This window comes from Acinonyx jubatus, chromosome E3, assembly GCF_027475565.1.
Source record: "Acinonyx jubatus isolate Ajub_Pintada_27869175 chromosome E3, VMU_Ajub_asm_v1.0, whole genome shotgun sequence".
Taxonomy (NCBI): Eukaryota; Metazoa; Chordata; class Mammalia; order Carnivora; family Felidae; genus Acinonyx; species Acinonyx jubatus.
In genome coordinates this window covers 14,128,331-14,145,066 of record NC_069398.1, presented here as the reverse complement: position 1 = coordinate 14,145,066, position 16,736 = coordinate 14,128,331, and the positions used below count along the sequence as shown (strand labels likewise).

The following is a 16,736-nucleotide window of genomic DNA, read 5'->3' as shown; positions in this document are numbered from 1 at the left end:
AGGCTCAGGACAAGAAAGGAAGATATCTGGGGTCACAGTGAAAATTAAGATGAAAGAAATATATGGGGGAAATTAAGATGGGAGAGAAAAACCAAGATTAGCAACAGCAGAAAGGCTAAGTGGGTACCGAAAAAACACAAGACCGGGGTAAAGATTCAAAAACGTAAGGATTAGGAGTTGGAAAAATAAGCTCTAGAAGATATTTCAGTCTGTAAAACAGATATTGTTGAATTGATATGAATTTTCTTGGATGAGACAATGGTGTTGTGCTAAGGTACAGCAGTGTCATTCTTAGGAGGTGAGTGCTCAGTGTCACTATTTCCGTATGTCTGTCCAATGTTCCAGCAAAATAAAGTACATGTGTGTCTGGAGAAAAAAGCAAACACATGTTGTTGATATTTTAACAACTGGTGAACCTTGGTGAAAGTATGAGGTGGTCACTGTAGCAGATTGCAGCTTTCTGTAGGTTTGAAATTTTCCAAAACAAAAAAGGGGAAAACAGCAAGGGATTAATGTTAGATAAAGGGGAAAGGAATAAAACAGAAGCAAGAAACTCGAGAATTAGGAGTTACATAAAATGGGGTGAACAGTAGGAAAGGTTCTATCTGGGGAGTAAGATAGGCTATTGAAAGCTTCAGATCAAAACCAGCCTTGACAAACGAGGGAAAGCTGGAGGGGTTAATCTGGCTCAAAGTAGCCAAGTGGTGTTAGGAGAGAGCTCATGGGCGGGACAGATCTCAAATTCCTACAGGATGGCTGGGCTAAGCAGAGTGCCTCTTGAGCAAGAGTAGGAAGAAGTCCTTGCCTCTTGCCCTAATGACTGGTTCATGGGACCCTGACTGTAGAAAGGGTTCTGTCGGTTACTACTGTTGAGAAAATGCCAGACATCACCCCAGAAGGTTCAGGAGGATATTCAGGATGGAGTTTATCTCATTCTCCATCTGAGGACAGTTGCTCGTCCTATTAGTTTGAAGGTGCCTGGAATAACTTCAAAACTGGGATAAAATCCAGATCTCCAGATGCGAATCAGCCAATGTACAGCACGTGGCCCAGTCCCAGCCCACCCCTCTTTCCCATACAACAGATCCTTAAGAATCTGGCAGCACTGCTTCAGGATTGAGATACTGGGAAAATAAGGGGGAAAAAGTTGGGGCAAGGGGGGAGAGACCAGAACCTTCCGGAACATTTACAAAGTGCGCAGAAAAGGAGAGAGGGTCCCATGGGTGGTACTGGATCAAAACCAGTTCTGACAAACTATCATGACTCTTCATTCATGCCGAGGACTGTTTTTGTCCTGTTTTTGGAAATAGGTCTTCTCTCCCACCCCAACTCCCCTGTGTAGCTCCATCTCAGTGTTTTATTAAACATGCCCTCAAAGGCTGAATGGCCAGGTGAAGTCACAGGAGGCGCAAGTCAGAAGGCATACGGACAGGGAGACAGCCTCCCTCTGACACCTAGAGGCCAGAGCATGGAAGGCGGGCTGTCCTACCCCAAGCGTGTCTGATAAGTAGGTCATTTTGGCTAACATGGTAAATAGACCAAAATCTCTGTATCAACTGTTTTTCACAGGAACAAATTTGGATATACTTAAAGCCAAATAAATAAGAGTACTATGACAGACCACAGCTGGCAAAAAAAAATGGCCCCGGGCCCAGTCCCAAATGTTGGTCAATCCCCAGTATGAATTAGGCGCATGAAAAATTGGAAGGAAAAGGAGACGCAATTAATTATCAAACTTTAATTGATAGACTAATCTTACAGGATAAACAATAAGACAGCTAGTCAAGGTTACACTTTAAAAAAATCCAGCAGCGCATATCTAATAGACTAAATACGTTCATCTCCTCCCAAACAGGCATTTGATTTAAAAACAGAAACCAGAACAGAGCGCACACCACAAGGAAACATGGTACTTACGTATATTGTCAAATAATTCTGCAGAACTCTTTAAGAAAGAAAAGGAAAGAGGTTTTTAGAAATTTAGAAAGCAGTAGAACCACCCAGCCTGGCAGGGAGATGTGCCGGATTTCTGCACTCTGGAGGGCTCCCGACCACCTGTAACTTCAGAGAAGCCATCCGGCCCTACTAGGAAGGAAACAGTCCTCTCCTAACTGGAGAGGACTTCCTCGCAGAGCCTTAAGACAAAGGGACCGTCCTTTTTCCAAGACAACAGGCATGAACACAGCAGCAAGGAGCAAGAGAGAGGTCTCCCTCAGAAGATGGGGTGGAAAGCAGGCCTGCCCTCACACGGCCCTGGCACGTGGAGTCCATCCCTTCCCCTTCTCAGCCCCAGCAAAGCAAGGGTGGGCCAAGTGCGAGAGCCCAGGACGGCTCCTCCAGGCACATGGTTAAAGGAAGAAGAAGAGGAAAGCGAGTCCCTTCCAGATGAAATATGGCAACTTTTCTGAGATGTGGCAAAGTGGCAGAGTTGGTCTCTTTGGCCCTTGTCAGGTAGAGCAGCCGCTAAGGAACCTACTGAGGCCTCAGTGGCCCCCACCGTGTCCGCGAGGGCATCCTTAGTTCAATCCCATCTGCAAAGAGCTAACGCCACTTGCAAAAGGCCCAGCTTCAATTAAAATACTTCACACCAGAGACTTCCAGCAACTCGCAAATCTGCTTTTCTAAGTTCTCTGACCAGACTGACAGAAGCAGAGCTGCGAGGGCCGGAGCCCTGGCAGGAGTGACCTTGTCACTACTTGGCTAAGTGGGCTCAGGGAGGGAAGAGAGGCCTGACGTCTGTCCTCCTGAGGCCACCCGCCTGCAAGTCCTCTGCCACAGGGAGGCAGGGCATGACCCCAGGGAAGGAGCCGCTCCCCTCCAACAGGGAAGGAGCTGCACAGAAATAATCCTGAGGAAAAATTAACACTGTGATGCCACCTAGGGGGACGAGTACTTCATTTTGCTAACACAGATTTAGTCAGTATACTCTGGACCATAAACAAGGTTAGGAAGAGACCGCTCACGGGACTGAGTGACAAACCCGTGAATACTGCTGTGACTCAGACACGGATCTAAATCAAATACTTCTCCCAGCGGCTTCTGGAGCTGTCCACCTCTGCTCTCCCGAGTGCTCCCAGCAAGGTCTCCATGCAGACAGGGTCAGGAGCCAGAGCTCAAGATCATTCTAGCAAATTTACTGAGCTCCATAAAGCAATACTCCAACGGCTCTGTATGAAAAGATGTCGTTGACATTATTATTTATATATAGTATCTCGAAGTAAGGAAAAAAGCACCATTTTACTTAAAACAAAAAGGCTCACGCAGGCTTTGGTCCTGCCTAGAAATGACAGCAGCCTGAGTGAGAAGCGGTTTGGCCCTTGGGGAGCAGGGAGACAAAGGGACACACGCTCTCACTGGGAAGGAAGGAGGGCAGACGGCATGTGCAGCCACTGAACAGGGCACACGGGAGACCTGGCGGGAAGGGCCTCGGAGAGCAGCACTGTGAGGCCAGTCTGGGGACGGAGACACTGGCTCTGTGGGAACAAAAGTGGGCGTGTGGCCCCGTCAGGACACGTCTCCAGGACAGGGACGCTGACCAACGAAGAGGGCAGTATTCACACCGAGAGGACCTTCCACTTGCTACATGATCATTTCCTCTGCAGACCCGTCCACCGCAGAGGGAGGCTCTGACAAGTAGCAAAGGAGCCCTTTTCTCCAGGCTCCGCAGGCCAACAAGGACAGAAACACTGCAGCGACTGCTCCTTCTTCAAGAGATGACAAACACGTGGTTTCTTGGATGTGACACTTCACTTAATGTACGTATGCCCCCCAAAAAAGCAAGAGTAGATTTCCCTGCTCGGATGCATAACCGGGCACAGGCTATACCGTGAGAAGCACGAGTCTGTCTACATGGGCTGGATGCCTGAACTACAGCTTGGAAGGGAAGGGCGTAGAGTATCATCATTAACTGGCTCACAAGGAATAGTCATCTTAGGCGAACACATGCTAATTACATTTCACAGAATGAGGGGGAACAGCCTAGAATCCAAAATGTGAAGTTTGGAAAATCTCTCGCCAAACCTTACTATGAGAGCCTGCAGCCAGGGAGAGGAGAGTGGCAAAGACAGCCAGCAGAGGAACAGCAAAGAGCACAGAGGGGATCATTCACCAAGAGACTCGCCCTCGTGTCAGAGTCCATCAAGCCATAAGGAGACAACAGAAGCTCACATGTACCAAGAACATAAGGGCTAAAACCAGAAGAAGGTGAGCTAATTCATGAAAGTAACTTATCCCGTTTTCGATGTTTAAATACATCGGCCAACCCACTAGGTCAACAAGTCTTTTGAGAAAGGCAGCATCTCTGGACCTGGGATGAAGGACACTTGAACATAACGCATGAGCAGAAGGACCAAATGGAGAAGCATAACTGAAATAATTGTTGGACTGCTTAAGAATTTCTCAGAACTCCAAAAGAAAGAAGGATCTGGGCCTGTGGCTGCATGGCTGGAGAAACTGTCTCCCACCCAGCTCCTCCTCAGAGAGGCCTTAGTTGGCCTGGGAGCTGTGGCTTTTGAGCAGCGCATCCCCAGGGCACTCACGCCGGGCTGGGCCTTGAGGCCCAATTGGTGAGGCCGCCAGACAACCATGGCACCAGCAGTGGAACTCCCCAGAGATCAGGGCCCAGTGCAAGAGCTCCCTTCCCTAGACCAAACAGCTCTTCCTCTCCCGCCGCACATTCTCAAGCAGCAGCACGGTGGGAGGGAGGCCAGGAGAGGAAGCACTGATGAGGTACAAAAACAGGAACTGACATCTTTGGGTTTTTAAAACAAAAACTCAAATCTAAGAAGTGAGAACATAAAAAAGGGAAAAGAATTAAATCTGAATCGATAGACAGAAAAATATGGCTTACTAACCCACCCCTCGTTTTGCATACAATTTTATATGAAAAAGAAAAAACCCAACTCATCATAACGCAGTCCAAATGTTTGCCACCAAAGATTTATGAAAATATTTCAGTTGAAGTCACTTAAAAAAAAAAAAAAAGGAAACCAGCAAGCTTTTGATCATTCTTTTCTAAACAAAATTGGTAGATCTACTCTCAAACGCACTTAAGAGTATTCCACACAACATGTTTGGAATTCAGATTTATTGATTTCCACCGTATCAACTTTAAAAATGATATGAAGCTGACTGCAAGAAAAGGGAACTGGTGATTTTAAGTTAAAATTAAGCTAATGGTGAAAGTACATCACCTCTGGCTTCAGTCACCACATCACCTTAGATTGGATATAGCTTTTTGTTTTTGAACAAAGTCCCAGAACTCTGAAATCCAGGGATGCTGCAGGCCTCTCCCAGCAATGTCCTTCACTTTGGGTCAGTCTCCTGGGCCAGAGGTGAAAGTGCTTTCAAAAATACTGCCACTTCCCCAGCACAGTGTCTTTGATTGCATCCACATATTGAGTTGGGACCCAGTACACCCAGTAGTAAGAGGCTTCCGTGGGGCCCAACTGAAACGCCTGGAAGGGAAAAAGGAAAACCAAGCGGTACTTCAGAGGTCGGGAGACTAAGCAAGCAGCACGACACACACGGGGGAGGGCTGAGAAGTGAATTCTTTACAGGAAGGGGAAAACTGTGCACACGGGGAGCATTCTCCTGTCCAAAAACAAAACAAAAAACCAAAAGGTGGTGGGCAAGTTGAGCATAGCCAATCCTAAAGCAGTGGCTCCCAAACTTGAGTGTACATCAGAACCATCTGGAAGGCTTGTTAGAACAGACTGGTGGGCTCCACCCCCTCGAGTTTCTGATTCAGGGAGGTCTGGGGCCTGAGAATCTGCATTTCTAACAAGTTCCCAGGTGATGTCATACTACTGATCCAGAGACCAGTCTGACAACCACTGCCCTAGAGAAACTGTCACACATGCACAAGGAGACAGGTCTGAACGTTCAAAGCAGCGCTGTCAGAACTGGGGACAACCCGGGAAAAACCTACATGTCCGTCAGCAAGGGAACGCAAAATTAAAAGTGACATGGTGGCCTGCTCGTATGAATGCGGGATTACTTTTCAAAAGGTACGAACTGGATCTATAGTTAATACAGACAGATCACGATGTCAAACCAAAAACAGCAAGCTGCAGAACGATACATACCATGAGACCGTTTATGAAAACTGAAAAAACACAAAACAGTACTGTATCTCGTCCATGGATTTATAGTAACGTAAAAGTGTAGAGAGCTGGGAAGGATCCCCATGATAAATCATGCTCATGGTCATGGGGGAGGGGGAGACACTGGGGACGTGTTCACTGTTGGTAGGTTTTCTTTTATTTAAAAAAAAAAAAAGGTTTAAAGCAATTCATAAAATATTTCCAATGATCATTTCTTTGTGACGGATATACGGGTTGTTACTCTGTTCTTTTCTGCCTTTTAAGACATTTCTCTGAGAACGAAAAGCACAGCCATCCTTCTCTGATGTGAACTATGATACTGTTAATCTAGTGACTGATATGGCATCTAACAAACAAGGGAAGTCCTTTCGCTTACAGGTAAGGATGCCACTTAATGGTGTTTAGTGACGAGAAGGGGCTAGGAGCGCTACTCTCTGCTGGAGAGGACCTGAGAGAGAAACAAGCACTTAAACCGAGTAAGAAGGCATTGACCATCCAAACCAACTTCTGAAAGGTCTGCTCGACTTGTCTGAAATCCCTCTCACCAGGCTGCTTAAAAACCAGGGCTGCAAATGCTACCGGGCAAAATGGGGGCCCAGCTGAAAACACCCAGAATCCGACTTTGTAAATGGAAAAAACAGCTGAGTGAGCAGAACAAATACGTCTGCAATCCTTTAAGGCTGGAGGGCCTGACAGTGACAGTGTCACTCCCAGGTCACCCAGAAGCCCTGTGGCCCAGAGACTGCAACCCCAACCATGGCCTGGCTTCAGTGCCTCGGAGCGGACAGACCCCAACAGGCCAAGAGAGGGGACGGGGCTGACATCCCCCCAGAGCCAGGAGACTTGCCATCTGCCCAGAGACAACTTCTCTAACACCAGAACCCCTTTTTCCTGGGATCTTCCAACACCTCCCTCTGCGGGGGACTTCTGTAAACACCACTGCGCAGGTCAAGCCACAGCCGTTCCTCATCTCCGTGACAGGGCTGACACAGCTACAGTGCTGTCGGCTAAAGCTAAAACATCTGCGCCACCTAGTAATGGTTCAGGTCAGGCCCCTGGCATAGTAACTTAAAAGTTCTGGTAACCAAACTTCACTTCTAAAGTGGCCCCTCTTAACAGTGCTGGGCGAATTTAGGGGTTTGCCTGAGCTGCTCCGTTCACTGTATCACTGAATTCTTGGCTTCGTTCTGCATAAACTTGGGGAATGCCTCCAAACGTCATCCCGCGAAAGAAGAGCCTGCTCTCTTTAGAGGAAACTTCCATGCAGAATGATGACCACAGACCCCATCTTATCCACAGAGTCCTCAGCCACCTGATGGCTGCCGCCTGAGAAGAGCAACACCATCACAGAAGGGGACTGCTCGGCGTCTTCACCAACGCCCAGGTTAGTGGCAGATTTTGTCTTATACGTAGGACAAAAGTTAAAATGAAAACCCGCGAGCCAATCCTCCTCTCTGTATTTATTTTCCTGGTCTAAAGACAAAATATTACAAACAAGAGGAAGATAAAGGTATTGAACATGTCCCCTTTAAACTGGTGGGGAGAGGATGCAAAATAAACTGAGGAATAGGTCATAGATTAAGTTCTAGGTAGATCAAGAAAACGTGAGGGTCTTAAACTGCGCGTCTTCTGAACACTGAGTTTGATTCTTCAGTTAAAAAAGCTCAGTTAGAGCTCCATTCCCTGCTAGATGAGCAGAAGTGCAGTGAGAGGCTAACCCATGCCAGGTTACTTACCATCATGTGGTAGTCTTCGTGTCCTTCGATAGGTTCACTGACCACATTTTTAATGGAGCCCATGGGCAATTTCTCAGTCCGCTCTAGTTGAGAGGGATTACAGTGATTACTCAAAGGCCCTCCTGTCCACTCCTGTGACTCAGCAGTCCCTCATCAGGATGGTGGCTTTGGGATCTACTGGAATCTCAAGTCTCCCATGTGCTCTAGGGATGATGGGACAGAGTCTTCTGACCAGCACTCCCAGAGATTTGCTTGGCAGTTGGAAACTTCTTGGGAGCAAACAGGGAACAGGACTCGCAATGACATATTAAAGGTCTCTGGGAGCAGAGACAGTGCTTTCCCGGTGTTATTTTTAAAGTCTGGCAATTTATAAACACCCAAGGATTTCCACTGCAATGTTCTCGCCCGAGCCCAGCAATGGCTAAGGTCTTTGGCACCTGGGGGAGGGACAGTCAAGAGGACCAAGAACAGAGGCAACAACATGCCCCTGTGGCTCGCACAGATAAGGAGTGCTTGGGGGTTTCACACTAGTTTCTGTCCCATTCTCCTCCTCACTTGCCCTCCCACTTCCCCATTCCCTCTCCCAGCCCCACCAACCCTCCATATACACACACCTGAAGAAGTTCTCCTGAAACATTTACAACACCTTATGATTAACCCTCGCGATATCACTTATCCCAGGAGGCTCAGGAGACATTTTGCAGCAAGTTTAAGGGTGGCAGGTAAGAAAGAGGAGGCAGTGAGAGATGCCAGGAGTGAGAGGAGCCTGCAGGAAGTGAGCCAAGTGCCGCGGGGTGGGGCATGGAGGCAGGAGGGGCGGAGTTCCTGCACAAGAACCCACCCCCTAGGAGCAGCAGACACAGCGGGGGACAGGGAGGTTCTCAGCAAAGTTAAATCAAGTTGGAAAAAACTCACTACAGCCTTTGCAGAAAGAAAAAACTGGAAAAGGCAGAATCTGAAAATAGATGAGTTGATGAAACAGATCTAGAATTTAGAGACCTGGGTTCTAATCTGGCTGGTTGACTGGACACATTTTATTTCCATTCTGTGGGCCTTGGGGTCTGAAAAATGGGGGGGTGGGGAGAACGGACGTGAAGACATCCATTCAGGTTTTGACTTTCAGTGGCTCTAAACAGTGAGTGACCCACGGGCAGGACCGGACCAGCAGCTGTCTTCAAGACTGAAACACTTTTAAACGCCAGCCACCTTGAAATGTCCAGAGATTTCACACAAAAAGATAAATTTCTGGCTTCTCTTGAAAAGTCGATCCTGGGCCCACATTCCTAGTGACAGCAATGAGCTCGATCCCACTGGACCCCCCTACGGCCAGGGCACAGGCTCCCCCTGGTGACTTCGACCACCCACGTCTCCTGCCCGAAGCTCGTCCTTCCCACAGCTGGGCCTGAGGCTGGGAGGACTGCCTGCTACACGGGCTACCCCAGAGAGAGTTTAAGCTGCATGTAGGAGCCCCTGAGCGTCACTCTGGAACGAACTCCATCGACAAAGAGGCCAGCCAGCTGCCGGGATGGTCATTCCACAGCAGCTCCTCGCCAGTGGAAAGATGAAACCAGTGGCTGGTAGCCAACTCCCAGAACAAGCTGTCCTGCTGGGAGGCTGCTTATGACACTCAGATGACAAGACTCCTGGGCAAGTGAGGACACTGCCCAACATATATCAATACAGTAGCCTGGGCGAGAGTGAAAACCTCAGTCTTGGTCAACCATGAAAACAGAGGTCTTGGCCATGCTCCTTTAATCAGGCTGGTGAGTAAGGAGGCTTCCGATAGCTCTGAAACCCCCACATACCAAGATTCTTCTAGAGTGCTGCCTTCATGCCAAAACAGGAAAGCAGCTGCTCCTACAAGCTGATATAAAACCTCCAGCACATGTACAGGGGGTTCTGCTTAGGGCCGCAGGTAGAACGGCCTTCCTACACAACCACCACACATGGAAATGTTCCCCGAGGCACCAACGGGCACCTGCAGACTTAGTCATCATCCAGCCTCCCCAGCCTGCACCTGTCCTCCTAGCCGTCAGGGACCTTTTGCATCAGCCTTAGCAACTGCTTCAATCGGACTGCCCGGAAGAGAAAGTGAAAATTGAGGAAGAGGCAGGATTTGGGCAAGTCAACGCAATGGTGGAGAACTAAGCAAAACCAACTGCAAAGTCGTGAACAAGTAAGGATCTGACAGAGGCAGGGAAGCTCACAATGAAAGAAAACCAATGCTGTGACAGGCTCTGCAGGAAGGGAAGGATCTACTAAAGAGGGTCCAGAGACCCTTGGGAAAACTAGGGAAGCCCTTACGTATTCTGCAAAACCTGCTTTTTGACCATGCAGTTAGAGATGAATGTGAAACGAAGAATATACAGCAAGTTATCATAAAACTGTTAGAAAACTCAAGCGTTTTTGGCATTTTGGTCTTTGTTCGCCTTAAGAACCAGACAGAGTTACAAACAAGAAAACATGTTTTGACATTCTGAAGGAGAACACACCTCACTCCCCACTGCCCCTCTGATTATTATTTTCCATTAAACTGTGGTCCCATGTTAAGTAGTCACATTAAATGGCCTGTCCCTGAAACCAGGTAACCTCACATGATGGAACCCCCTAGACTTCTCTTTAGCATTTACCTCGAACACTGAACACCTACAGTGCTGGCCACAAACAGGTGAATTAGGCATGTTCGGTTCCCTCCAGGAATCTAACAGGGGGACAGACAAGTCAGAGAGTAATGAGTGCTCTGGGGATGTAAACAGAGTGCTCTATGAACAGAAGCGGCAGCAACTCATGTGGAGGGTGGGAGAGGCACCAGGGAAGGCTTCATTAGGAGAGGACATTTGAGTAGGGCCTCAGAAGATGTTATTAATAACAAAGAATGGGAAGTAAGCATTCCAGGTAAGAGCCCAGCAGGAGCAAATACGCAGGGCTGTGCAGAGCGTGGTGGAAAGTGCAGGCTGATGCAGATGAAACCCACAGTGTATTAACAGGGAAAGCAGGGCCGAAGCCTAGATCCAAAATTTGACAACACTGGACACTATGTGTAGGCATGTGAACTTGGCCCGAAAGAGCCAAAGGTTTTTGAGCGCCAGTGAGGGAGATGGGCGGGACAGAACAGAACACAGACCGGGCAGGGAAATAGGTTAACTTGCTTTAACAAACCAAGTTTAAAGATGCTAGGAGTCTTAACTGGCACAATAGAGTGGCAAAAAAAAAGGGTGGGGGAAACAGAGAATTCTGGAGCATAACTGACACGACTTTGAACCATCTGGGGGAACGCAAGGTGAGGATAGTCAGAGACAATTCCCAGCCAACAGCAAGCAGCAGCCTGCCCCAGCGGGCACAGGCAGGGGTAGGTGGAGGCAGGCAGAGCACAAACAGGTAAGGGGGATGGGGACAGGTCCACAGTACTAGGAATGCAACTGGTACGGGGACAAACGCTGACCTCCGGGGGCCAGGCAGGTGACATACATGAACAAAGCTGGCTCCACAGGAGGCAAACAGGGCAGTGAGGACTGCGGCTCATCTGAAACTACCACTGGGCTCCAGCCGATCGCTGCCATGTGAGAATGCAGGTCCAGAATAGCTACATCTTTTGATTTTTTTTATTTTTTTCAAGAGAAGCCCAAAAAGCCCCACACGAGATCAAGTGAAATCTCTTGATTTTTACAGAAAGTGTGTAAACCCAAAAAACCCTGGTCTGTGGATCAGACCTGGCCCTCAGGCCACACATTTGGGACCTCTGGTTTTGGGCACAAGTGAAGAGCCACTGTTGAAGGACTGGCCCTAACAGAAGACTGAAAAGAATGAGGGGAAAAAGGTCCAAACAGAAGGTGAGCATCTAAAAGCAAAGACAAAAGCCAGGGGCACGCAAAGCACAGTGAAGAGAGAGAAATCTCAGGAGGAGCACAGTCGCACCCAAGACCGAGCGCCACTGAGGGCCCGCAGCGGCGAGCTGGGAGGAGGCAAGAGCAGGAACCTACCTTTAGTGCCAATCCACAGCTGGTCTTGTTCTAGCTTGAAGGTGAGTCTCACTTTGCCTCCGGACTTATTGTACATGCCGGATAAGGGTACCGTGGGCAGGCGCTCCTAGAGGCACAGGAGCACAGTGAGAGATAGGGACTAGAAAAATGGCATGACAGACAAGGACAAGGGACAGGATGTGAGGACGTGATCACAGGAACCTCAGGAAGTCAGAAGGCGGGTCTGGTTCGTTTTCAGAATGCTCACAAAGGAGTCTGGCTTACCTGGGCACCCTTAACAGATGGCATCACATCTTCAGGTTTTCCTTTATCCAACACTTTCCTGTGTTGCTATAACATAAGTCAGAAGAAATAATAAATGAAACAGCTGACTCCATTTTAGTCATATTACTTACTACCTTTCTGAAAAAGAGAAAGAAAGCCTTGATGTTTTGGCTCAAAAGCTTTTAACACGTACAGGTTATGGGTCTTTTGACATTAAAGAGCAGGGGCAAGAATGTCTCTGATAGAAATCTCCTATATCCGTAGTGTCTGAAACAGCAGCCACAAGACATTTGGGGCTATTAAGTACTTGACATGTGGCTAGAACCAAAGAACTGAATTCTCAATTTTAATCAATCTTATGCGGCTGCCGTATTACACATCAGGGTTCTGGAGCAACGAGGGTTTCCAGATTGCTAATTCAAATGAACTCTACTCCCCTCCTCTGACCAAAAAAATTGCCACTGAAAGGAACAAACATCAAGCTAAAGAGAACCGCAAAGGGTGGTTTTCTGCTAGGTACAAAATGACAGCCATTTCTGTCAACTTAACCTCCCAAAGAAACAGATCACAAGGCTGGTAACCAGCCTAACTGCCTACAAGGGGCATTGCTCCAACAAATGGAAACTCAGCCTACTGCAGAAGTCTTCCCCGCTGCCCCACCCTCAACCCCAGCTAAACAGAAAGCCTGGAGAGCCACATTTCGAAGAGAAATGCTGATCGCTCTCTAGAATGACATTAAGAAGCCTCTGACCCTGCCCCCCAGGGGGTTTGAGGCAGCTTGCTAAGGGTTCTCATTAGGCTCATGGCTCCCTAAAACAGCTCTTAACCAGCCCAAATGCCCAAGCTTGTTTCCTCTCCACCTGTGGCTTTCTAGGTCATTATTTGGAAAAGCTGAAAAACAGCCGAGCAGCCAGTGGGTGAAGGGAAACAATTCCACCAAAGTGAAGCACCAGGTGGCCACTTCAAAGCCTCCTTGGCACAGCAGAAACCCTCTGGCAGGGATAAATTCAACAGTGCCAGACTGCTAGCAGAGGGTCCCTACACGTATTAGCCCCAGATTCCTCAACAAGCTGATAAAAAGCCAGGAGAATGGGTCCCTCTCATTAGGCCATGTCAGTCCTCATAACTGGCATCAATGAAACAAAGCAGCAGAGATTAACAGCTTAATTCGACTCATACCTCACAATCACCTTTTGGAAAAACTTTCCCTGTATTGAAGAAAACAGTTTTAAGACTGTTAAGCTACCATTAGTAACGCAAAACCTATGTTTAAGAAGCGTGTAATGCTCCAGGGGTGTGACCAGTGAGAACACTCACTTCTGATGTGCTCACATTTCACAATTTCATAGATGTGGCAGAGGAAGATAGGTAAATGGAAAAGAACTCAACTGGTTACATTTTGATCTCATATTTGGGGGTGAAAATGTCCAAGCAAACACCTTTTAAGTGTTAACACAGAGTTATGATTCCTTAGCTAAAACTCCACAGACAGATATTTTAGATTTTTATAAAGCCCCAAAATCTAGTAAGCTTTATAAAAGCAATATAGTTTAAAAATATGTTACACATGGCACACCTAGGTGGCTCAGTCGGTTATGTGTCTGACTGACTCTTGCTTTCAGCTCAGGTCATAATCTCACAATTCGTTGAGTTTGCTGGGCTCTGTGCTCACAGCTTGGAGCCTGGAGCCTGCTTCAAATTCTGTGTTTCCCTCTCTCTCTGCCCCTCCCAAGAGACATGCTCTGTCTCTCTCTCTCTCAAAATTAAATAAACATTAAAAAAATTTTTTTTAATATGTTACACGTTATCCTCTGTAGAATCTGGGGCAGCACCTTGTCACTGAACACATGAATATTTCTATAGCAAAACATGAATATTCACAGTAATTCTGGTTACGTTTTGATACCTGGTCAGATTTTGGAAGCACGTATAGAGGAATAGGGATCTGTAACACAAAACTATCTTCTCACGCTATGAGCCACATGCCTTGGTGCGTATGATTACTAAAACTGATCTTGGTTCAGATTAGTCTACTCTACTCAGAACACAGGTTAAGTTGAGACTATTTGTTTTGCTAGGACACTAGTAAGAGTGCCTGAGAGGCTCCAGGACAACGACTGGGGTTTGCTGGGTAGCAAGGTTGCAAGTGATGGTTCTTTCAACCAACTCCCTCTACGGTGAAATACTCTCACTTTTCCTAATTACGAAAAGAATTTTAATGGCTACACTGAGCAGAAGACAAGGCTGGATCTCTCCTATCCAACACGAGCAACAGAGGAGGTAAAAAATCAGGCGCCCATTTCACGGACCAGGAGGGAAAAAACTCAATGCCGGTGTGGTTATGTTCCTAGTCAGCTTGATTTGGCTTCCTGAAAAAGTCAGTTTTAGAGGAACCTCTCTCTGCCGAGTCTGTGCCTATCCAGAAATGGCTTGTTGACTTGGGGGAAGCCACAAACCGAAAAAACAAACGTAAGCACTTGTATAAAATGGGGGGTTAATTCTAACAGTCGCATTTTTCTCTGGCACTGAATAGAGAAGGGAAGTCCACAACTGATTCCTTTCGATACCTGGAGCCTGCCTTTCCAAAGGCCTTATCCTAAAGTAAGTAGACTTGAGACACACTGACCCGCCAGATGAGACAAAGTTGCAAATCTCAGGTGGTTGTCACCTCCACTCAACAGCCAGCCGCACCCAACTGCTGCCATAAATTTCCATCATGGGCCCTGTCCAAAAAGGAGCTTATTCTAGGGACAATATCACCAGCCAACGCTCCAGAGGACAAAGCCTCAAACTTCCCAGGACTAGCAATCACATGACAGACTCACTTTCTGCCTGCAGAGCGGTTCCTTCTTGTTCTCTTCAGCCTTTGCGTCCTGCTGGGCAGCATCTTTGGGTGTGTTTACGGCTAAGACATCATTTATCGTGGAGCCAACCACCATGATCTTGGCTCCGCTGGTCACTTTTATTTCTCTCAATGTCTTATCCTCAGGGACAAGTCCCTTGTACATGACTTTTTGCATGGCAGGAGGGAGACCTTGGGAAAAGATAGGAGAAAGTCAAAGGAAGGGATGAAAAATGCACCTGGACCAGAGTCATGTGGCAACAGACCTGGAAATGAATACTCCTCCACCACCTTGTGTGCTCAGGCAACTCACAACCTGAGTCTGTTTCCGAAATTCTATAATTGTGATGGCAGTAATTCCTTCTGCATAAACTTGTTTTAAGGATTTAGACATGAAACAGAACATTTAGTACAGTGTCCCAGTATTCAGTAATTATTCAATTAAGTTCAGCTATCATTCGTTCCAAGTTGTTCCTCAACCCTCTAAGCACGCAAATACTAAGTGAAAGACCACAGGTCTCAAAGATACAGAAATCAGTAAGGATAAAGTTGGTTTTAGAGAACTTACAGGCTTCGTGGAGAAAACTTAAAAAAAAAAAAATCATTTCAGTTGACAAAGTGCTGTAAACAAGACAAAACTGAAAACTAAATAGTATAAGAATCTACAAAGGGGCCAGCAACGTTTCCTAAATTTCCCTTATGAGAATTACCCAAGATATTTGCTAAAAATAAATTTCTGGCCACATTCCAAATACACTGAATCAAACCCTCTAGGGGAAAGGGCCTAGGAGCTGTAAATTTAACATGTACCTCAGGTGATTTTCATAAGAGAGGTTTCTGGCAACACTGATTGGAAGCAGGGGCCTAAGGGTCAGGCCTGGGCCTGAATCTCAGCTCAGCCACTTTCTAGCTCTATGATTTTGGGTCTCATTTTCCCCATCTGAACGATGGGCATATTAGTACTTACTCCGAAGAACTATTCTAAGCATTGACGGAGCAGATGCAAAGAGGGTGGCCAGCCCTGTGCTTAGCACAGTGCAAGCACTAGGAATCAGCAGGCGCGGTGAGGAAGGCTGGCTATCGCTGACAGTGCCACGACGATTACCTGTAATCGAGTGAATCTTCTGTTTTAGCTCAGAGCCTGTGCTATCCAGGGGGAACTTCACGTCGTGCTTAGTCTTGTTCCAGATGATCTTCAGGTCCACCAGCTCCTGGCCCGCGCCGCCGCCAGCGTCCTCGCCGTTGCTGACCGAGGCCTGGGCCGCAGGGTCCCCAGGGGGCTGGGCCGGGGCCGGCTGCAAGCTGCCTCGCGCGGCGCAGGAGTCCTCGGCCGCCGCCGCCCCCGCCGCGACTTCGGCCTCCACGCAGTTTAGGGGCCGCGCGGGGGTCTCGGTCGTCACCGTCTCGGCCTCCGTGTCCATGCCAGGTTCCTCCATGCCTGCAAGGGGGTTAGGGGGTGGGCGCTCGCCGCACGCTGGGCCTGGGACCCAACCCTCCTCGGGCGCTGCCGGACCTCCGCTCCCGAGCCAGACTACTCCCCAGCGGACCGGACCGCATCCCTCCCAGAGGCCCGCTTCACCTGGGCCCAACCCGGGGGCCCGCCACCACCGCCACACTCACCATCCGGGGCTCCGGCTGCCGCCATGATGATTGTGTACAACACCCACCACTCCCGCAGAGGCCGCCGGGAAAAGACGAGCTAGCTGAGATTGGCCCCCGCAGCAGCCCCTAATCTCGCACAGCCTGGCCGGAAACAGGTGGACGTTTCTATGGAGACCCGCCTCCTCCGCTTCCCCTGCCCGGCCCCTGC

The 16,736-nt window shown here is 48.2% G+C and overlaps 1 protein-coding gene across 5 annotated transcripts; it reads right to left on the bottom strand.

The window, feature by feature from the left end:
• Window positions 1-1,723: 1,723 nt before the first annotated feature.
• UBFD1 (ubiquitin family domain containing 1) lies at window positions 1,724-16,716 on the bottom strand. Of its 5 annotated transcripts, none has more exons than XM_027043023.2 (8): window positions 16,547-16,716; window positions 16,032-16,364; window positions 14,910-15,118; window positions 12,085-12,150; window positions 11,821-11,926; window positions 10,471-10,541; window positions 7,841-7,923; window positions 1,724-3,167 (listed from the first exon to the last, which is right to left on the bottom strand). In XM_027043023.2, the coding sequence occupies exons 1-7, from the start codon at window positions 16,569-16,571 to the stop codon at window positions 7,843-7,845; spliced, it is 891 nt and encodes a 296-aa protein (XP_026898824.1). In that variant the 5' UTR covers window positions 16,572-16,716; the 3' UTR covers window positions 1,724-3,167; window positions 7,841-7,842. The 5 variants fall into 5 exon arrangements, with proteins under 5 accessions (XP_026898824.1, XP_026898822.1, XP_026898827.1 ...); XM_027043022.2 differs by lacking the exon at window positions 1,724-3,167 and adding an exon at window positions 5,317-5,456; XM_027043021.2 differs by lacking the exon at window positions 10,471-10,541 and having other exon boundaries at window positions 1,724-5,456.
• Window positions 16,717-16,736: the final 20 nt, after the last annotated feature.

Coding starts and splice junctions, on each gene's coding strand:
- UBFD1 (XM_027043021.2), bottom strand. CDS start 16,571: ATGGCGGCAGCCGGAGCCCCGGATG. Junction 11,927..12,084: donor CATCTGTTAAGGGTGCCCAG/GTAAGCCAGACT, acceptor CTGTGCCTCTAG/GAGCGCCTGCCCACGGTACC. Junction 5,457..7,840: donor ACGAAGACTACCACATGATG/GTAAGTAACCTG, acceptor TTTCCCTTCCAG/GCGTTTCAGTTGGGCCCCAC.